The sequence below is a fragment of the Rhinolophus sinicus genome, chromosome 17 (genome assembly GCF_057876585.1).
Source record: "Rhinolophus sinicus isolate RSI-liver-muscle chromosome 17, RSI-T2T, whole genome shotgun sequence".
NCBI lineage: Eukaryota > Metazoa > Chordata > Mammalia > Chiroptera > Rhinolophidae > Rhinolophus > Rhinolophus sinicus.
This window is the reverse complement of record NC_142517.1, coordinates 191,376,659-191,400,062: the sequence shown is the minus strand read 5'-3', so window position 1 is coordinate 191,400,062 and position 23,404 is coordinate 191,376,659. Positions and strand designations below refer to the sequence as shown.

At 33.2% G+C, this 23,404-nt stretch overlaps 1 protein-coding gene across 6 annotated transcripts in view; it reads left to right on the top strand.

The window, feature by feature from the left end:
- The window catches only part of ERBB4 (erb-b2 receptor tyrosine kinase 4), a 1,041,923-nt gene that overhangs the window by 828,109 nt on the left and 190,410 nt on the right, over window positions 1-23,404 (top strand). For all 6 annotated transcript variants that reach the window (XM_074312694.2, XM_019727015.3, XM_019727016.3 and 3 more), the window contains 3 exons: window positions 2,233-2,365; window positions 6,027-6,149; window positions 9,792-9,890. In XM_074312694.2, coding sequence (XP_074168795.1) covers window positions 2,233-2,365; window positions 6,027-6,149; window positions 9,792-9,890 — 355 coding nt within the window. The remainder of the gene's footprint in view (window positions 1-2,232; window positions 2,366-6,026; window positions 6,150-9,791; window positions 9,891-23,404) is intronic.

Here is a 23,404-nt window from a genome sequence, read left to right as displayed (position 1 = left end):
AAAAAAAAAAACTAAAGAAATGCCAATCAACAAAGGAGCTGCTGTGAGAAAATATCAAAAGTAAATGCTAATGAGGAAAAAAATAGAAATTGCTGTTTGTTTCATTTTTGAACATTTTATTCTTATTGCCATGGCACAACTAAGTAATAACGATATGACAGTTGCTATCCACCCAAATTGGATGAAAAGCATAGAGACAGGGGTCTTGTTATGTTCTACAATAAGAGATCCTTCTTAAAATGGAAAACAAAAAAAATAAAGCATTTTCTTTTAATTTACAATGACGTTGACATGTTATCATAAATGCATACCACTTATTCTTTTGCAAAATATGTAAGCAGAAGAAGTTTAGAGTTTTGGTAAGTTCTACAATTAACAAAGCATTAGACACTATTCTCAACCACATATAAACCCTTTACAATAAAAAGCTGGGCTGAGGAAACAAAAATGCAACCCTTTTTATTGTAGTGGCTTTTCAGGGATATGTTAGGCACTTGAGCTGAAAATTATTCCTTGGGTTGAAAACTTAAAATTATTCTGAAATACATATTTAACTGGCATGCTGAAAAATATGATCTTACACACACCAAAACACATAACAGTGATGAGTTCGTGTCTGTATCATAGTTTAATTTTCTGAGCATAGATTTTTATATCTTTATAAAATTTTACTTAGGAATATCTAGTTGAATTATAGCAACATTTCAGTATGTGATAGTACTTTCGGCTGTCAGAAAACAACCTTAGGATGAACTACTTCTTAAGCTTTTTCTGCAGTTTTATATCACGGTATAACAGTCATAATCTTTAAAAGGCATGATTCATTTATACAAGAAGTTACACAGATTTTTTTTTAAAGATGTTTAAAATTTTAAGGTTGTATTTGCTATTTGCTATCATTATTTCTGATTTGTCTTTAAGCAAAAGTTTATTTTGCAAGAGCAGGTCATTTTTCTTTTTTTTTCTAAAAGAGTGTAGCCGTAGAGAGTAGTTGCTTCTGGGAAAAGGAATAGAAGATACAAAATACTTCACTATGGAAGGCATGGGCATTCAGGGAATTATATTTTAGTTTTAATATCTATCATGGTTTCATGGTCAAATGTGTATTAGGTAACACCTATGTGTTTTACTCTGGGCTATTTGCTGTGACATCTGAAATTAATATATTTCAGGGCTCTGGCCACAGAAAACTTATAGATACTACTCTATTCTAGAATAGGAAGTTAAAACCACAAATATTACTTTTTAAACAAGGACAAATTTTACCTTAGAAAACAATAAAAAAGGAAAAGTTTCAATATTCTGGTAGCTGACAAATTTGAGAATAAAAATCTCCAGTCTGTCTCTTTTTAATCCCTTTTCGGTACTATTTACACCTTTGTATGTAGTACTTAATGAACAAAGCTTTTTTATGGGTGCATGATGCCTACGTACAATTTTGATAATAATATGTATTCCTCACATCATAACTCTGTCTGACACAAATTTTTATCTTTCTTTTGCCAACGAAGTTGCCCTTGCCAGTTTGAAATGGCACCTTTGTTACTCTCTCTCTCTCTTACTGTTATTCTCGTACTCCGGCACTGTGGAGTTCACTCCTTTTTGCTTTAGAGCAGCAGTTCTCCACTGGGGGTGAGTTATGTAGACAATTGGCAATGTCTAGAGACATTGTCATGACTGGAGGGCAGAGCTGTTACTGGTATCCAGTGGACGGAGGCCAACGGTGGTGCTAAACATCCTAAATTGTGTAGGACAGTTCCTCACGACAAGCAAGTATCAAGCCCAAAATGCCACAGTGCCACTGTTGAGAATGCCAGTCTTAGAGGAAATTGTTGACTATAATATTACATACTACATCAATATAATTAAAATGTATTTTCCATTCATTTAGAGATAGAAATGAGAGGAAAACAATAGAAAATGCTCCTGTATCAACATTTTGGCATACGTTCCTCATTATTATCAAGTTTTATATTTTTTTTCCATGTAAAAGCATGCTGTGGCTGGTCACCTCCAAAGATTAGTTGTATGTGCATGGTTTATTATTAAAAACAAAATGAAACAAAAACATCTCCAGTTTTTAGCATGAGAAAAGTTTTGTTATACCTCTGATGCATTTTTATTTGCATTCCTTCTGACTAGATTTGTGGTACGTATAATTACGCTTTCCTCTTCCTCTATTTTTTTCTCCCTTCATACTTTTTTCGTTTTCTTTTCAATTCTGGTTGGCAGAACTCCTCTAATTGCAGCTGGAGTCATTGGAGGGCTCTTCATCCTGGTCATCGTGGGTCTAACATTTGCAGTTTACGTGAGAAGGAAGAGCATCAAAAAGAAAAGAGCCTTGAGAAGATTCCTAGAAACAGAGGTAAGGTGTTTATTTCTTCTCTTCAAGTGTTTGAGGATTTTCATTGGGTTTGGAAGGTTTAGATGATACTCAGTTTTATAATCCGATGGAAAATGTTGCTCAATTTCCTACTGAGGATTTGTATTTTATACTGTGTTATACAAAATTGATGGAAAATCACAGTGTATTGTAAAAGTAATCAACATAGTTTCATGGCTTCAAGAGGTTATATAACAAGGGTCAAGGAAATTATTATATTGTGGAAAAGACAGATCTGTTTCTTTCAGGGAGGGGTCCCATTGGCAAGCTCTAGGATATCACAGTGACAGAACTAGAACGTCTGGGTAGAGGGTATCTCAGTAGCAGAAGTGGAAACATGTTAGAAATAGAATTTTTCTGGTTCTAAATAAAGCCAGATAAGCAAGCAGTTTATGTTTTAATTAGGGTTATTGCATTGGTAGCTACTGATCTCATTATTCCAGCAGTGAAAGGCTGGGCTTCCAGGATAAAGCTGTGTTGTAATCACACAGACCTTACTATACAATTCATGAGATGCATTTAATATTAATCATGTTAGTTATTGTGAGTGTGTAAATTGCCACCATTTATTATCATTTCTTTTACATTGTCACACTGAGTCCTCTAGCATGCAAGTAATAGTTTTCACTGTACGTGTTACAGGGGACAAACAATCACAGAAAACTATGCATTCTCAGGTGCTTCTTCACTTGCATACTAGCGCTTTTTCTAGGTACACACTTTCCTGCCAGTCTGAACAATTCATAGCAAATCTCTTCTGAAACTTAGCCTTCCCTGGGTTTGTTTTCTTTCTCATGGTCAGTGTAACAATCTTGACTTTTCCTCTTAACACTGACAGGAATTGGAATATTCATTTGTTCATAAATTTTGCACGCTGATAATGAATCCAAATTTTGCTCTTTTCCTCCAGAAGTCAAAATTAGAAAAATAATCTTGAAGTGTCAGGAAGCTACTTTACAGTCACATGTAGGAAAATACTTTTTAAAGACTGGAGTTATCTGAAATTAGAATAGGCTGTCTCATCAATAGACATGTGCAAGATGTGCAAGCTTAAAAAAATGTAGTAAATTATATACATGGGAAAACATAATAGTGATTTCTATTTGACTTGGATGTTTACAGAAGATCAACTTGGTCACTTCTAACTTTGCACATGTGAGTAAAAGTTTGAGCACAATGTATGTGCTGTTCATAATTTCAGTTTAGCTAGGATGCCAGAGGCAGATAAAAAGTTCCTTCATGGTTAGCTTGGGGCAGTCAGTGAGAGAATTCTAGAAAGTGAAGTAAACTAGAGTTGGGGAGGAATTGAAGGGTTGGAACAGCAGTGGACATTTAGGTGACTGGATGAATAGAAGAGAAATTTGGTCTCCTAACCATGTGCAAAAAATCTCAGTGCTTGGAAAGGAGTTGTTTTGTTTAGTTAATATGGTGCTTTCTAACAATGTCCTTCAAATTGACATTTTATTACTAAATAAAACATACTTATTGGTCTTATAAATGGATTCTATTTTTATAGAAAGCAATCACTTAGGACTAAATTAGATGATTGTCAAATTCCCATCTTTCAGTAAAAGTAAATCTCTCTCTCTCTCTCTCTCTCTCTCTCTCTCTCTCTCTCTCTCTCTCTCTCTCTCTCCATATAAATCTAACAAACAAAATCTAACAAACAAATCCTATATAACAGAATTGAATTAAAATGAAGGGGATTCTCTATGACAGAGTCTTTTTCAGATTTAACAAAGAAGTTTGTGGTTCTTTCTGAGATTAGTTTTACATGACTTGAATGCAGTTATATGTGTTTTTACAATATAAATTTGAAAATGAAATAAAAGCATATTGTCAAACTGTTAGAAAATAACCTAAGTTTATTGATAACATTTATCATCTCAAAATTCTTGCCATCGCTATACTCAGAACTCTGTTCGGCTAATTAAGTAGACCATGATGTTCACAGAAGCATTGATGATAATGACCAAGCTGGAGGACCACAGTGCTCTTAGCTTTGTAAACAGACATGTTGAAATACTGTGTTGGTTTTCAAGACAATTTGAGTAGGAGTAGCCCTTAATTATTTTCTTATGCTGAGAAAGAATAAGCTGTTTGTCTGTGTTTAAAGTTCAGCTCCTTTATTTAACTTTAAATAAAGAAATTCTTATTTCTCTCCCTTGCCTTTTTTCTGAAGTATAGGTAAAAACCTCAAATTTTAACATAGGATATAGACTTTTTGGTACTTAGAGGTTCTCTGTTACTACTTTTTTTTTTTCTCACATAAGCAAGAAATTTGCACACATTCACAGAAGCTTCCCTTTTCCTTATGTATCCTCTCTGATGACATCTAACATTGTCAGACCAATTTTAATGGCTTCTGCCACACCCAACCCACCTCATGATCTGGTGTTTCCTACCCTAAGGTCACCCTCCAGATCTGCTCCACTCCCTGTGTGTTCCCCTTTATGTCTTCCTCCTGCACCCTGATGCTGTGTCCAAACTGTTCTTCAGGATGGCAGTACCCTCCCTCCCCGTGCCAGCCTTGTTTTTTTATCATCTCAAGACTAATTTTAAACTGTTTCTCCTTTAGGAAGCCAAAACTAATGAACTTTATTCCTTGATGGTTATTGTGTTCCTTTGTTTCCCCTGGCATTCACTTATGATCTAGAATCACTTCAATAGAACTTTAGGTTGTTTGATCTAGAAGGTATCTAGGGCCTTGCTACTTAAATCCTGTTCAAGGACTATCGTTATATGTAGGCATCACTTGGAATCCTGTAAAATGCAAATGTCAGCCCAACCCCAGACGTACTGAACCAGAATCAGTATTTTAACAAGAATGTCAAGTAATTCATATGTACATGAAAATATTGGAAGCACTTTCCAGGTGTATTGGCGTTGTGCTCAGTTATTATTTTTCTTCTCTTCTGACATGTCTGTCCTAGCTTCCCAGCTAGACTTTAAGTGCTAAGAAGGCGATCTTTCTTTCTTTCTTTCCTTCTTTCTTTCTTTCTTTCTTTCTTTCTTTCTTTCTTTCTTTCTTTCTTTCTTTCTTTCTCTCTTTCTCTCTCTCTCTCTCTCTCTCTCTCTCTCTCTCTCTCTCTCTCTCTCCCTCCCTCCCTCCCTCCCTCCCTCCCTCCCTCCCTCCCTCTCTCTTTCTCCCTCTCTCTCTCTTCTTCCTTGCTTCCTTCCTTTCCGTTTTTTTTTTTGTGTTTTTTTTTTAACGTATCAAATCTTCTTAAATGAGAAAGAAGACATTGATAGAGTACGCCAACATAACTAAAATCTCCGAATCTTAGTGGAAGCTGCCAAAAAGGGGCGGGGGGGGGGGGGGAAGGCTTGAAAAAACACAATTAAGAGCTGCTAATTAGTCTTGATTTTTTTTATAAAAATGGGGTGGGGGTTTTCCTAGCCTAGTATGCCTCCAGGTAGACACACATTTGTTACTTGTACTCATGCAGGCAAAGCCTGAGAAGAGAAAGGATAGGGTCTGAAGGAATGGTGAGTGAACCATATTACAAAAATATTGTTTTCCAAGAAAAGGTGCGCTTGTATGTTTTTGTGTCTGTGAGAAACAGAATCAGCCAGGGATGGAGAAAGAGAGAAAAACACTGTTGGATTGCAAGTTATAACCTCTATTCTTTTTGTTTTATAGTTGGTAGAACCCTTAACGCCCAGTGGCACAGCGCCCAATCAAGCTCAACTTCGTATTTTGAAAGAAACTGAGCTCAAAAGAGTAAAAGTACTTGGCTCGGGTGCTTTTGGAACTGTGTATAAAGTAAGTAAAAAATAATACCTACCATCAGTTATTTGTTATTCCTAACTTGTTTTGAATAATAGCCAGAGTTGTTGCTGTAGCCAACATCATTTACTTTTAATATTCAGAGAGGAGAACATTTATGGTATTGAAATGTTGATGCACAAATGAGTTCATTATTTTTTATTAAGCAAGTTGAGAATGGATATAGACGTGAGAAAGCAGGCACACTGACTCATAGCCAACATATAGTACTTTCTCGAGATGCCTTTCCGAGCCCTTTTTGAGATCATCTTCCATTTGGCAAATGTTGTCCTTATCCAAAATATCCAGCTCCTACCCATTTTATTTTATTTTTTTCCTTTTCCCTACACAGTGCTCCAAGGAATGCCAGACAGGTCTGGGCAATGTGCCATCATCCCTCACTCTTCTTTTTCCTTCTGTTCTTTTATCTAAGCCTCTCCCCATTTAACTAGTCTCTTTAGAATCTACACAAACATGCTGACACCTTAAGACAGGATTTTTTGTCTACCTGGTAACATGTATGATTTAAAGAAAATTTTCAGTTTTGATATCCTCACCAATATATGCAAACTGAAAAAGTGACTTTATTTGTGAAATTCAGGCCAGATAGAAAGAGAGAGTGACATCATGGCTTTTCAATAAGAGAAGTATTACTGGAATGGGAAAGATCAAATGATGGCATTTGCCTGTTTACTTATTTAGCTTAATTACAAAACCAATTCAGAGGTCAGGCTCAGGGTTAATTGTGGTGAAATTTATTTGTAATGGTAAATTACAAGAATAAGAAACTCTGCTTGGTTAGTACTAAATTCTTCTTCTAATGTCCATTAATCCAATTAACAAATTTACTTTTCCAATTTTATATATTTCTTAAAGTAATATGCAAGCCTACATTTTTGCAAATGTATCTGTTAAGATAAATTGATCTTAGGAATTTTGCATTTTAAAATGTTCATTTTTTTCAATTTAAAACAAAGATTCATGTAACAGAAAATATTAACAATTAGAATATAAACCTTAATTTTCTTTCCTAAATGTTCCAAAAATAATCAAATCCTTTTAAAATAAAACTTTGATTCTAAAGTCAAAACACTGAAGTTTCTTAATATCTTAGTATGCATGTTTTAGTCAATTAAGTTCAAAATTATTAACTGAGAACCTAATTTGAATAGAAACTATTCTAGGATGACTTGCCTTCTAGTTTTCAATTCTTTGTATGTCCAAAGAATCACAACATATCCTATCTGTTTCTCTATTTTTATTATGCTAGAAAAAAATGGACTTCTATTTAAAAGACAACTCAGTCTTGGATTGTTCCTAACATATTATCATCCTTATATTTTTAAAGATTATATGATCTGGACATTGAATATTATTTTAAATTATGGGTAACATATAGCTCAATACCAAATATGATTCTATGACCTTATCAGGGAAATATATTACACATTTAGACATTTAAAAATAAAGCTTTCATAATATTTTTGTTAAAAAGAATGCTTTGGCTGTTGTTCATGATGTTGTACCTTTATTGAAATGATTGGAAGTTTATTGAGTGTTCCATAAGAAAGTTTGAATTATACCAGTAATGTGTATGTTTGACCTTACATTTTTTTATTTGTCAGTATGTTTATTAATCTAGAAAAATGAATGATTTATTAAGTATTAAAGCAAGTTAAATACAATTTGTACAGTATGACCATTTTGTATTACTCATGAACTACCTGTACTTTAAAGAAACCTTTAAAACAGGGATAAGAAAAAAAAAAAAACACACCGGTAGTTTGAATACCTAGAGAATCTACTGTTAATATATTTCATTTTGATTCTTTCAAACTTATAAAACTAAACAAAACTTGATCCTATGTTTTAATTAACATATTAGTTTGTACAAGGCCATACTGTCTTAAACTATAAAGAATTGTTCTTGCCTACAGAAATGCAAATTGACTTAGACAATCATTTGGTTAATTTTTTCCTCCTGGTTGGAGTATGCTGTGTCTAAACATAAAAGATTTCAACCAATATTATGAGTATCAGCATAGCTGAAGTTTTGCCTGGTAGCACCTACAAATAATGACTATACTTATTTAAAAGGCAATACAAATTAATTAACAATTAATTTATATTGTTATTCCAAATGAATGCTTTATGAATATTTTAGTATTGATGGTAAACCTGTTCTCTACCATAGGTACCATCAGTAAGAAAATGTAGACTATGGGTTTTGCATTATTTTTTGTTTGTTTTTCCCATTTAAGCATGTATACTTTTTAAAAATTGTTATACAACAGGGAACTTGTCTTATTATTTTGGATTTGACACATAAATATTCCTATTCATTCTAAGAAGAATGGAATCCTTAAATCCATCTTCTAAAGGTTAACCTCCTTTTTTTTCCTTTATTATTTTGACTTTTTAATAATTATTGTGTTTAGGTCTCCTCTTATATTACACAAATATGTATGTTTTAGCATAGAAGTACAAAGTGAAACACTTTTTAAAAATATTTTATTTATGACTATAACCAGCTGATATTAAGAAAGACAGGATACAAATGTTCTGCTTAGGAACAATATACTATTTTTTTTCTCTTTCTTTCATTTTAATGTTAAAACTAGCCTAAGAAGACATTTTTGATTTTAGGGTTAATAAATTAGAATTTGAATTTTTTTCTGTATAACCTCATATTTGCTTCTGTGTTCATTTGGGACAATACACTTGAACAAATATTCTTGTGTAATCCATGTATCCCTGTATATCTTATCAAAATCATTGTCCTCATTTAAATGTTTGAATTATTTATGCAGAAATGTTGTTATTTGACTTACAATGTTCTCCATTACTTTAACATTACCTACTATATACTTTCCCAATGCATGGATCCTGTTTAGATATTATAATCATATTTCTATAGGAAAGGAAGACTGGCAATGGCCAAAATAAATATTTATAGTACTTCAGAGATAAAAAAAAAAATCTTTGATATATACACACACTATTTAATAATATAGACAAATTAACATGTGCTCTATACTTCTTAGCATTGACCTTTGAAAACTAATTCTTAAATAATCACCTTAGAAAATTATTTCTTAAATCAATCTGAACTTCAGGAACATGAAAATATGCTTTTTGATTGTTTTCTTTTAAGTTTCTGAATTAGATAACGTTAAAGTTGCAAAGAACCTCCAACATTACTTAGTCCAAACTTCTAAATCACAAATGAGACAACTGAAGTTCAAAAATAAGAACAGCCTTCTCAAAGTCTTGACAAGTTGATGATATCATTCAAATCAAATGTTATTATTATTATATCTTACTTCAATGTTTTCTCACTTTCTAAAGCCTTTCTTATGCACACAAATTGAATTTATAATAGTGTAAACACCTTGAAAACAGAATACACATATGATTCATCTTCAGATAATGAAAGCAGACAACAACGTTGCAGAGTAACTTGTAACATACAACAGGGGCTTGACATAATAAATGTTTGTTGATTATATGAAAGAATACAGAACTAAAATATTCTTTTCAGAAATGAATAGGTTGAGTGGTTAAATAAAATTTTGTTTCATATGTCTAAATGTTATATATGTCTCAGTACAGATTTAATGTGAATTTTTTCCCCCAAAGGGTATCTGGGTACCTGAAGGAGAAACAGTGAAAATTCCTGTGGCGATTAAGATTCTTAATGAAACAACTGGTCCCAAAGCCAATGTGGAGTTCATGGACGTAAGTATAGACAGACCCCAGACAATCACATTTTTATCCATTCTTAGTAGGCTGCTTTTAGAATTAAAAAAACAAAAAACAAAAAACAAAACAAAACAAAAAAAAAAAAACAAGAGTCTACTACTTACAAACTTTCTTCTCTGTAAATGGTATAATCTTATTAAAATTAAAGGTTTGATTGAAAGCAACAAAGGAACAAGGCAAAAAAATACAAAAACAAAAACTCATAGACATAGAAGACAACAGTTTAGTGGTTACCAGAGGGTAAGGGGAGAGGAGGATGGTATATGAGGGTAAAGGGGCTCAGATATATATGGTGATGGAAGGAGAACTGACTCTGGGTGGTGAACACACAGTGTGATATATAGATGATGTATTACAGAATTGTACACTTGAAACCTATGTAACTTTACTAACCACTGGCACCCAGAAAAACTTTAATTAAAAGAAATAAATAAAATATTGAGCAGGGGACAGCAAACTTTTGCTTAAAAAACCAGAGAGGTTAGTCAAGCTTAGTAATTGCAAGGTGGTCTCTGTGGCAACTACTCAACCCTATCCTTTTACTAGATATGCAGTCATAGACAATTAAAGCAAAGCAAAACACAGGGATGGATGTGAATGGGTTCCAGTAAAACTTTCTTTACATAAACTATCTGAAGGACAGATTCGGCCTGCCCTCAGAGGCCAATGGCACAACCACTACTTCAAACTCCATTTGGGATTGGTGAGGATGGTTTGAAAAGTATGCCAGACTGCTTGTTTTTATTATTGTTATCCATTTAGTTGAATGCATCAGTCAAGATTAGTTTCTGTAGTTAGTCCTTGTTAAATTTAAATTAGGAAACTACCTAAGTCAGATAATTACCCATTGAAATTTACTTTTTATTTTTTAATTCAAATTCTGAAGGCAAGATCTTACAGGTAAAAACTCCAAGTATAAAATAAGAGAGCTCTGAAAAATAAAAATACTATATAAGGTCAATTAGAACTTTAAGATTTCCCTTAGCAAAAATTGTGGATTAAGCTGTTCAACAAATTTCAGAAGATAGGCCAGATGAAACTATACATGTAACATGCTGTTATTTTTTACATTCAACACGAGATATCTTGCCAGGGGTTCTATCAAAGACCCATATATATTATTTCTCTCCTTTAGTATAAAAATGATTTTAGTAACACAATGATTTTGATTTTCAATTGACTTTCATATGAAAGATGATGCAAGCATATGCGCTTTGATTTTTCTTAAGGCTGGATTGCCATATATTTCTACCTAGTTTCTCTTGTAAGCTCTTATGTAAGTTTTATAGGAGTTCAGTGTGTGACCTTGGAAATTTTAAGTGGGCATAATACTAGCCATCATATATAGGATTACTTTTACTTTAACTTTTTGTTGTTTTTTATATAATAGGGCTGATAGTGATCTGACAAACCAGCTGTTCTGATTGGTTGGAGGCCATGACTTACCAGTTACTTGATATGTTAGATACCACTCTTGTTGCATATCTACCAACACCTAGCTAACAGACACTGAGTACAGTAACTAAATAATGTTTCCTTCTGTAGGTGTCTAGAAGTTCTGACACTCTGCAGTTACATGTCCTGGATCATACATACATCAAAGTATAAAAGTGAAGCCTTTTTCAGTATCACAAGTAATTTGATCTTGGTATAAATTTGTAAAGAAAGTTTTCAAAGCAAGTAAAAACGATAAAGAAATTGACAATGTGTAGAAACAGTGTAAGTTAATATGTAAAACCAATAGGAAAATAGATCTTGCCCAGCATAGACTGTAGCCAAAGCTGAAATTCACAAGAATGCTAATGATCTCTGCTGGAGATTTGAACAACCATTTTCGTCATATTTCCATGGAAACAGAGTGGCAAAAAGAGGTTAAGAGGCTACAAAATTATCACCTAAGAAAGAAGCTCTAAAAACCTCATCATGATTTTGAATGATTATTTGAAAGCCCTAACCCCATCCATTTATTTTTTATTTTTATTTTTTCTTCCTGATCTGAGGTCTATTCCCATGGAAACATGAGTGGGGCTGGCAGCTTGAAGTCTTAGGTTTCTGCTGAATTTTAAATGAAGCTGTGTGTGATTGAGCCATGAAAGGAGTCATTTTCCTAGACGATTGATGAATTGTGACCAATGGATTCCAATGAGTCTGTTTTTGTTTTTGTTTTTTAAGTTTAAAAAAAAATGAGGAAAATATTTTTACTGTGACTATAGTACCTTGTGGATAGATGGTAAAAGATTAACATATTGATGGATTGCTATTGGCAGACATCAGTAAATATCAAGCAAAAATATTTCCTACTATTTTCATGAGTTATTTCAAAACATTAGGATAGTACAACGACTAAAACAGAGTAGAACTGTCAATGTTAATGGTGAATTGAGTATTTTAAGTGACTTGGTGTAATTTTAAGGCAAACATATACCTACTTTTCATTCCTACATTTTCAGCTCATCTGTTATGTGTGTAGATCATTATAAATTTTTGAACATATCAAACCATAATATAAAAAACATATTTATGTAAGCAAAATTATTTGTAATTTTCACCAACGGATTGAGTTGAAATTGCAACTATTCCCAGGGTTAAGTTAAAAGTCCTATGTTTGGCATGTCTTAGTCTTTGTTCTTGAAGCAGAAGGCGACCCTGAAACAAAGATTTCAGTGAAAGTAGTTTATTTTGGAGGTGAAAGACTCATAAGTAGGAGAGTATGGCGAGGAGACAGGAGAGCCACTAAAGCCAGCTGCCATTGTGAATGACTGGACGTTTTTTCCATTGAACAGACTCAGGCAGCCAGCAGGGGATAAACACATCAGAGTTATCCTCCTCAAGAGTTACGGGAGCTGATGGAAGGACTCCATCTACCAGTCATTGGTTGAGGGTTACTGGGAAAGAAGGGTACTTATTCTCCTTCATGTCCTGCCCACCAAGGGTGGCAAAACAGGATTTTAGTAGCAAAAGCTGTTAAGGCAAAGAAAGGCAGGTGGAAGTCAGCTGATACACACTATGTAGAGCATCCCAAAGATAATTTTCAAACTCAAATAAGGTGTACTTGCAGCCATGTCGCCTGTCTCTTTTGCAGACTAGTGTATGTGTGTATTTGTATTTCTATGCATATGTGTGCATGCATTTTATATCATTTTATAGAAGAAAATAAAGCTTCTGAAGACAATGGAAACTACATATTCTTATTAAGCATTAGACATCCCCCATCCCCAAACTTTACACTGAGGGTAGAATATTCTAGATTCAATAATTACTACTACTACTACTACTACTACTACTAATACTACTACTAGATTTATCAGATATAGCTGTGCTTTACTGGTTATTATAATAAATCAGACAAATGCAGCAACTTAATACTCAAAACTCATTATATCCAACATTTCTGTTGATATCCGACAGCAGAGAGGACTTTTATATTAGAAAGTTTACCATAGGCAAAAAGAAATATGAAGCAATATGTGTTCTATTAAATTCTATTCTGAATGCAAGGGAAGAAGAATTTGGTCACAAGGCTGTTACTGAGCTCACCTGAGTATGTCTAATGGATTCGTAGTGACAGTAATGACATACTGCTTGGGAATGACCACTACATTTCCTCATTCCTATAAAGGAAGATCACATTGAACAGCATTAAGAAAATAACTCTAAAGGTCCATGTTTGTGAGAAGAATGTCTATATCTATACCCCCTCCTAGTTTTTATTTCAAATAATACCAGTTCATTGGGAAAATGCGGGAGCTTTGTTATATCTTTTTTTTTTTTCTTATCCATCAAATGGTACAGAACACATACTTAAAAATTTAGTCTATTAAACAGGATTCCTGGAATTGGAGACCATGGTCTGTTCAAGTCATGCAGGTTCTTAAGTTTCTCTGAGTTTCCACCACTCTGCTTTTTGTTTGTTTATTTGTTTGTTTGTTTTTCCTGATATTTAAGTTCACTATCACTTGACATTATCATATTTGCCTAGGAAGGGCATGTGTTTTTAAATTTTTTAATTAATTTGTTTCCTTAAAAATTCATCTTGGGATCAGAGAAGTTCTATAATTATCTTAAATTCCAGTGACTGGTGAATAATAGTTCTTTTTAGGGCTTACCTGAATTTTCTTGGTTTCTGTTTTACTTTCCCACACCAAATCAACTCCAAAGTTCACAGTAAGGTACTGAAAGGAAATGCATTGCAAATCACTGCACCTTATTGTATAAATGACGATTTTCTTATTAAAAAGAATAACTTGTTTTCCTTACCCTATAAAATAGGACTTTTTGTTTATCTTATACTACTGTCATTTTCCTGTTTTCTGAAAAACATTCCATGTGAATTGTCTTTATTTGTTTCTCTTGTCTGTGCTGAGTTTATGATCGTGTCTTGAGGGGAATTGTTTCAACTTAATTGATGTCATGTTAGTCAGGTGAGACAAATAGAATTTGTTGGTAGACTTTATATTTTCTCCCAGATTATAGCAGACTTACAAAATAATTTGAAAGGATATTTGGTTCTCTAACATTACTTTTACATTACATCATTTTCATGCATATGGTCTCATGTAGTTAATAGTAACCCTTTGCTAGATCCTTGTCATACTAATGGTAGATTTTTAAAAATACATATAATTTAATCCAATGATATTTTTAGGCCTTATAGATTTTGCTCATTTACATGCATTGATACAATTTATCTATTTCAGAGGTTGAAAAAGAAAAAAAAAAAGTAAAATTATTTTTTTAAGGCCCATGGCTTAGATGTCACAAGATTCTACACTGCTGACATGATCATGAAAAGTCAGTTAACCAATCCTTTCATTTTTTAAAAAAACAATAGGTAAACTAATTAAGAAAATTTTGGGATAGTTACTTTGCTTTTAAAAATGAAATCATGACTTCAGAAAGAGAATCTACAAACTCCATTAGAAACAGAATTTTAAAGGTCTACTAAAAGAAGAAGAGGGGATAGTGAAAGAAAACTTTCCAAGTAACTGAAGTAAATCATTTCTGTTATATTTTATTTCATTGGTCCTTGTACACATCCTACTAGTTCCTTGTACATATCCTACTAGTTGTATAGAACTCAGTCAGAAATGGCATCACATCTGAAATCACTACTTCAGATACCCCATTCTCCAACCACATTGTCTGGCCCATCCAGTTGTTTTCCTATAGTAATCACTTAAGGAAAATTTTTTCCCTCTTAAATATCTTCCATTCCTTGACTCTCCTATTTCTCACTATCCCTCTATTGCCACCTATTCTCACAGCCCTCCACAACTAACTTACATTCATGGTCTATCATTATAATCACATTCTTATAAAAATCTTCAACTTCCTTGCTTTTCAATATTATCTAGCAGTAAGCAATCCCAGAAATATTGAAATTTATCAGTGTTGTGTTCTAAATCTCTTTTTAGTCTATGCATTTTCTAGATCATCTCACTAGATTATCAAATTTCATCTCTAGTCTATTTTTTGAATCTGACCTTATCTCCGTTCTTGATATCACCATGTTGAAATCTCAGGGGCACCTCAAGTTTAATGAATTCAGAATATACCTCTTCATCTTCTCTTCTAAATCTCTTCTGCATTTAATCGTACCTGTTTAAATAATTTGTATATCCGTCCACCCTGTGTGTCTCTATCAGAAAATTTAAATTTATCCTTGAATGTCACACCATTTCAAACTTCCAATTTCTATTTCCAATTCAAGAGCAAATGTTTCATTCTATGCCAGGAAGCACACTTGGAGAACTACCTCTTCCTTTTTTTTTTTTTTTTTTTTTTTTTTTTTTTTTAATATCCCATTGCCATCATCCCAATTAAAGCCATCAACGTCTTCATTCTGAATATGAAGCTAGCTTCCAATTTTTAATACAAAACTTGAAATCTGTTACTTCTCTGAATAAAACATTTCAGTGGCTTCACAGAAGTGAACAACTTCCTACTTTATAGTACAAAGCTTGAATTTTGTTATTCGTCTGCATAAAACTTTTCAGTAGCTTCACTAAAGTAAAAAACTAGATCCTTGGCTTTCAGAGCAGCTAGTTACTTTCCCAGTCTTCACTGAATTTCTTTCCACTCCTCTTCCAAGCCAAGAAAGTCAATCCATGCCTTTGCCTGGAGTGTCCTTCCCTAGTTCTACCTAATAACTCTTAGTTATTAACGTTTTCTCAATTTAATTATACATCCTCAAAGATCCCTTTCCTGATGCCTATACCTAAAATTGCAGCCTACTAACACTGCTCAGAAATTTTCCTTTGTGCATCTATCATGATAGGTAATTATATATTTATTTGTCCTAGTTTTTATGGTAGAATCTTACTCTCTACCTCCAGATTATAGGATCCTTGATGAAGGGACCGTCTGTTAACTGCACTACTGTATATCCAATGACAAGCACAATAATACAGGCACATAGTTAGGAAATGATAAATACTTGATGAATTGACTGAATGGATTTTTTTCTCTATTTAAAAGGCTTTTATTTTTCTTTATGCCTTTTCTATTGCGTCTAATTGATTCTGTAACATTTTCCTCTCAGAATCCTATCTTTGTTTGGCATATTGTACCTGGATCATTTTCCTTACCTATTTATATTGCTCATCCCAGATTTATTTTTACAAACTAGTTTAGTAGCTGTCTTGAATCCAGAGCACCAACATATCACTGAGGAATAGACCTTTCATATTAACTCTGGTAAAAGGACTCAGTGTATACTCTGAAAGTCATTTGAGAAGGAAAATCCTTGCACCCTTTCTATTTCTGCAGGGAGCCAGTAACCTCTCCAGTGGGGGCCCTCTGAATGGTTCCCGGTGAATGTTTTCATTATGTATGAAAGGATTGTGCTATGTTTTATTTTTAGCTTCTTCTTGACCTGGAGTTCTGGGAATCTTATGCAGTGACTTCTACAATGGCAATCTGCTATTAGAGTGTGTCCCCCATCCTGTTTGTCTGTTTACTTCTATTTCAATAGGAGTAGGGATGCAAGGATGAAATCCTATATAAAAGGAAAAAAAACAAAAATTATTTTATCACAGATTTTGGCAAAAATAAATAAGTAAAAGTAATTGACTGAAGTTATTACAAATCATTGTCAGTCACAGTTATCTGAATTTATAGATATCCTAAAATTTGAGCTTTAAATATTGTCTTAGGGGGTTCCAAAATTTTTCAAAAAAGGCAAAGTACATGATAAGATTTGCATTCTAGCATGCTTAATTTCTCTCTTAAAGTACCTAAAAGAGTCTACCTAAATTCAAAACAGTTTCTCTGTAAGACTCAAGCTGTAACTTGATAAGCTCTCTGACTGCTTCTGTTTTTATAAAGCATTTCTTGAATTTGTGTGGATGAAGAAATATTTCTCAAGAGCACATCGTCTAGTGTATCAATATTTAAATTTGGTGAGTGGACATCAGTAGTCTGTTAAAGGCATTGTTTTCTATGATCGAGGTATTCCCAGTTCTGCAGTTTGTTGAATTTCATACATCATTAGAGGATGGATAGCTCTGTCACCATAAAGCTGGAGGTGAACATGTGTATTTTCTGAGTGGTATTTGCTAATTATGATGGTTTAAGAAAAAAAGGAAAAACCCACTCAGTTGACTGCATCAGTAAGAAGAGCTGTTTAAAATATAAAGGTTGTTCATTAAATTCGGTATAAAGTTTTCGACCACAGACCAATCAAAGACCAGGACACAGAATTTCCAGATAATCAGCAATTTTAGACATAGCAAACCTAATATAGATGGCTTTGTTGATGCTCTGTTTATAGCTTTAAGAATACAAAACATTTTTCTGCAGGAGGAAGAGGCTTTCTGAATGAAGTGCTGGTTTGCATATGAGGCATAAAATGATTTTAGTTATTTAAACAGCAGTAATTTTGTTCAGGAAATGAGGGCTTAGCATGCTATAATACTTAAAATAGTATCCACACACACATATACATGTATATCTACATAGTGCAGTGAATATATATTGATATTATGTATTATTCCATATTACTATTACAATTATATATATGTATGTATAGTGTGATCAACAAATACTGTGAATGTTAAAATTAAAAATAATTGATTACAGTAAAAGACACATTGCCATTAATCCCCCTCAAAAATATTTTCCTTCCCTTTAAACACACTTATCCCATTGTTCTTACCACTTTCTGAAGCAGTTCTGAAAATCCTCTTTGGTAAGTGTCTTTAGTTGTCCTGCTGTGGCTGCCTCGGTGTCCTGAATTGTTTCAAAATATTTACCTTTTATGGTCATTTTGACTTTGGGGAAGAGCCAGAAGTCACACGGTGCCAGATCCAGTGAATAAGGTGGATGAGGACAACAGTAATGTTTTCATTTGACAGAAATTGCTGCACCAGAAGCGATGTGTGACATGGAGCCTTTCTGTTATGATCACAAAATACGGTGAATGCTGCTGCCGAGTGCCATCCAACAGAAAGGCAGGGTCTTCAATACGGGAAGCAGCACATTGAACCTTAGTGACTGTGTGATAAGTTTCAACTTGTTGGGTGCAGTCGATCAGGTGTGAGCTATGATTGAGAGAAGGTGTGGTTTAAATTGTGCCGTAAATCATCCTCGATCATGATAATGCTCCAAATCATGCATCGCTTCTGGTGTAGCAATTTCTGTCAAATAAAAACATTATGGTGTACCCTCATCAACTTATTCACTGGATCTGGCACCGTGTGACCTCTGGCCCTTCCCCAAAGTAAAAGTGACCATGAAAGGTAAACATTTTGAATTGATTCAGGACATTGAGGCAGCCACAACAGCACAACTAAAGACATTCATGAAAGAGTACTTCCAGAACTACTTCAGAAAGTGGTAAGAACGATGGGATAAGCGTTCAAAGTGGGGGACGGGGAGGGGAACAATATTTGGAGGAGGATTGATGTCAATGTATCTTTTATTGTAATATATTCTTTTTAATTTAAACATTCACCATATTGTTTAATCACACCTCATATTCATTCCACTGTGGTATATGGATAAATGGTAAATATACTTCTGCATCATAATTTTTAATGTTTCTTTGCAAATTTAATTGCACCACTGGGTAATCATCTATTACAATGAGCACATAGTTGGTATTGCTAGAAATGATAATACAGAAGTGACTAATTCACAAGTATATCTCAAACTTTTTCTTATGATACTTTTCTCAAAATGATCAAAATAATTCCTCATTCTGGCTCACACCACTGCTATATTAGTAACAGGCTTTTGTCTGCAATTTTCAAAGCATAGATGGCACAAAACTAAACAAATGGACAATGCGTCTGGTAGCATCAAAGAATTTGTGAATAGAAACGCTGTCAGCATTACCTCCATTTCATCCATCACCATCCTCCTGTTAACAGCCAGAGTAAAAGGATCCTTTGACATAGACAGTTAGAGATTTACCCCATATTCAGCAAAGGAGTCAATAATCCTGGATCACACTTGAGGTGATTTCCATCTAGATAAAGGTACTATGTACACAAGGATGAATTTGGGTACTGTTTTGTTTGCATTAAATTTCCCTTCCCCTTTTTTTAACTGTAAGAGCAAATCTGTACAATGGACAATGGTGGATTTGGACAAAAACTTTAACTCAATGACAAAGCAAAACCAGAGTGAAAAGGGATTGATTGGTCTAGCATGTCGTTCTTGGTCATGTTCCACCATGAATCAACTACTAATACCTAGCAGACGTATTTTTAGAACACATTTTCTAGAACTGAATATGTAAATTAAGGTCAAAATTATAAATTATAAATTGAAGAAAGAAATAATTATTTGCTTCTAGACTCAGGCAAAGCCAGGCCTAAAGATGGGTACTAACATGTATATTTTGTGAGGAGAATGAAACATACAGATAGTATTTAAATAATTTGTCTCATTCAAAGCCGGTGAGGGAAGACAGAGCCTGGATTTGAACAGGAATGTCTCCAGCACCTAAGTCTACCGGTTTCCCATACCATTACTCTGCCTCTTCAAAATATCATAGTACCTATGGAAGAGACAGTTGCCACAGTTTATAACAAGTGGCAGTTCCTTTATAGTTTTATTTCTTCTGAGTTTTTTTCTTCTAAGTTTCTGAGGTGGCCTGTTGCATTCACTGAATTCAAGCTTTGCTCAAGAGGTATTCTTGCCCTTCAAAGTCCTGTTGATGACCTCATTATTTTCTTCTTTATTATTGCTTTATATGACATTTTATGTCACTCATTCTTATCCTCACAAGAGAAAAACTGAGCATGTATGACTCAATCCAGACAAAAATCCAGGCAAATCCTTTGAAGTATAAACATAAAAAGGATTATGATACATTGTACTGCATACACATTTTAAACTCATAATCACCATTTGAGATAAAAAGGATTACCAGATCTAGACTTCTTTTAGCCTGTTAAAACAATAAGTTGTAATATACATACTGCATAAACAGCTCAATTATTTGTTTGTTTTTCCAGTAAAGAAAACATATCAAGATATTCTTTTGGACACTTATAAATGCTCCTGCAGCTCCTTAGAAGCCATGTTTTGGTGCTCGTAATTTAAAGTTTATGTATAGCTTGGCATATTGTAATTAGAAATAAGAATGAGCACCTCTGAGACAGTAAAATTATGAAACCAGTTTGTCACAGAAAATAAGCAATCAGTGAGGACTTCTTATCTCAAAGGTAAAAAGCTTAAGGTTTTCTATAGTGATCTTTGACACTGCAATTGTATCTAGGGTTTTGATCCACTTACAAATTTAATCTAACCTCTCTGAACCTAAATGCTCCATTATCTGTTAGAAAATAATTAGATGCTGTAAGCAGAAGTCTGCATACATGGAGTTCCTTGGGAGTCCCTAAGCTCATTGAAGCAAGGAGTATGATGGATACTGGTCAGCTGATATTGGACTAGCAGCTAATAATAGGAGGAAATGCTGCTTAGCTAGGTGAGAAAGTTAACTTGGGGAAAATGAAAATGAGACGTTGGGGATTTATCGTCAGAAATAAATTTCCCTTTTTCATTTGTTTCCTGGTAAGAAAATAGCCAAGGGAGCCAGTTATTTCTTTCTTTCTTTCTTTCTTTTTTTGACTATTTATAATTAAGATCTAGGACCCACTTAATTTTAGCCATATTCACTGTAATTTCCTTGTATTCCTACAAAGAAATTTTAGTGAATCAGGAATGTGTTTGGTATAATTCATACAAATAATAGGTGAATCTGACCAGTAAATTAAAAATCGTCAGCTCTAGCAAACATGTAGAAAATTAACCGTAGGAAACATGTGTAAGCTTTTTGGGAGGACTGCAAACACAAGACGTTTGATTATAAAGCCAGAAAATGTTTTTCTTCTTGTGATTAAGGCAATGAGCCAAGTTTCTTTAAAATGAAAAACAAATTAATTTCAAAGTGTGGAACACTCATTTGCTTAATGAAAGTATTACTGTATTTTCACTAATGAAAAATTATTTTATTCTTTTGCAGAGAAATGCTTTAAAATGTAATAGTCTCTAGTTTTTCATGTAATGTTTATTTTTAAAAGAATGAATTTCAATCTACATCACTCTCTTTTTCTCTTATTTTCTACTAAATTTATAATGCATGAACTAAGGCATAACACCTAATACCTGTGTTTTATTTTTGCATGCCTAACAGGGTTGTCAGTGTCTTTTGGTTAATAGCTACTTCACACATTGTAACTCCCACGTTATCCAGATATGAGTAGTAATAAATATTTTCAATAAATATTTGTTTTTAGTTTGGAAGTATGGAAAAATATATTTACTTCATTTATTTTTCATTAGACTTTTATGGGGTGCTTACTATGTGGGAAATCCCATGCTATCTACGTACTCTAAGAATTATAAAGATAACGAGCATGGCATAGCCTTAACCTTAGTGATATTTGTCTAGTAACGTATTAAATCAATAACAAAACAAAACATTTCATGAGGTTTGAATAGAGAAAGTATGATAGGATATTAGTAGAAGAAAATACCATTAATGATGGATTTAGTGATCTTTTAAATTCTTCACGAATGTAGGAATACCAAAATTATTTGTCCTTCCAACTTATTTGGATACATTTATCTAAAATACATGCATTGTATATAATACATTGATCTTGTTTCAGTTTGTCTATTCTCAAATTATTTTTGCCATATATGTGTGTATATACATATACATATGTGTGTAATGTGTGTGTATATACACACACGTTACACATGCATACACACATTTGTATATATATCTTAACCCTCTCATATGTGTAGTTTTTGTTTATTTCTTGGAATATCTTTTAAGTAAGGAAAGGATAAATTAATATATGAATATTTCCATATCACTTATTTAAAACTAACTTCCTCAAAGTCTGATATTGAAGTTTAATACAGTTCTCAGATATTGGCACATCACTCCTTATTTTAAATGCTGAAATTTCTCATTTCAAAGAGGTTTACTTAAAAATATATGTATAAATATTATATTTCTATTTTATTTAAAAGCAAGAAATTGTTAGTTTCAATTTTAATGTAATTATTACTTATGGGGTAAACTTACTAAGAATTTCTGATCATAAATGCTCACACAAAAGAATACTGTAAATCATCTTTACTATTGGGTTATAGGTATAAACATATGTTGAAAAGACTCTCCTTTATTTCACTTAAAAACACAAAATGCTCAACTATTTTTGGTGACAGTATTTTTAGTTTAATTTTATATTTTTGAGAGCCATGAATAATATCAACAGGTTCATTAAAGATGAATCAACTCTTGTGCTTGGTAATCTGTCATTGAAAGTAACTGCCAATGGGGGGAAAAAATAGTGCTGTTTCAAAGCAGCATTCTTTTTTTTCCTCCTCAGTTACATTGTGTTATCTGAGAATATCTGCATTTCTCTTTAGTGCTCTTTTTTTTTTTCCCAGTAAATCTGTTCTTAAGTATTTCAGGGACATTGTAACTGTTAAATAAGTAGCATTCCTATTTACAAATGTATGTTAACATATTCACAAACAGTTTGCATATACTTGTGTTGGCAGAGTTTTCTAACCAAAACTAAATTAAAGAACTTTCCTAATAAGGCATAGTCTTTCCACTGCTCCCGAAGTAAACAGAACTGTAATCAATGTAATGTTCTTCTGTTGTCCAGAGGAACATACCACCATCTGCTTCTAAAATGATCCAATTTAAACTTATAGGTTACTTCATTAAGATTTTTTTAAGAGAGCAATTTTAGTTAGTCATTTTAATATTTTAATGAGAATTTTGTAACTACTGATTAAGAGATGTCTTAAGTAGAGGAAATACTGAATTTAGAGTCTTAGTTTAGAATATCTTGGTCTAAATTCTGGTTCTACTTCCTACACATTGGAAGCCAAGTGGGCAGCCGAGCTAATCTCTCAGTTTTTGCAAAACAAAATAATAAAGGATGACTGATCAAGTGTTGCTGAGGATGCTAAAAATTATATTTTATCATCTATAAAGCATGATGTAGATATAC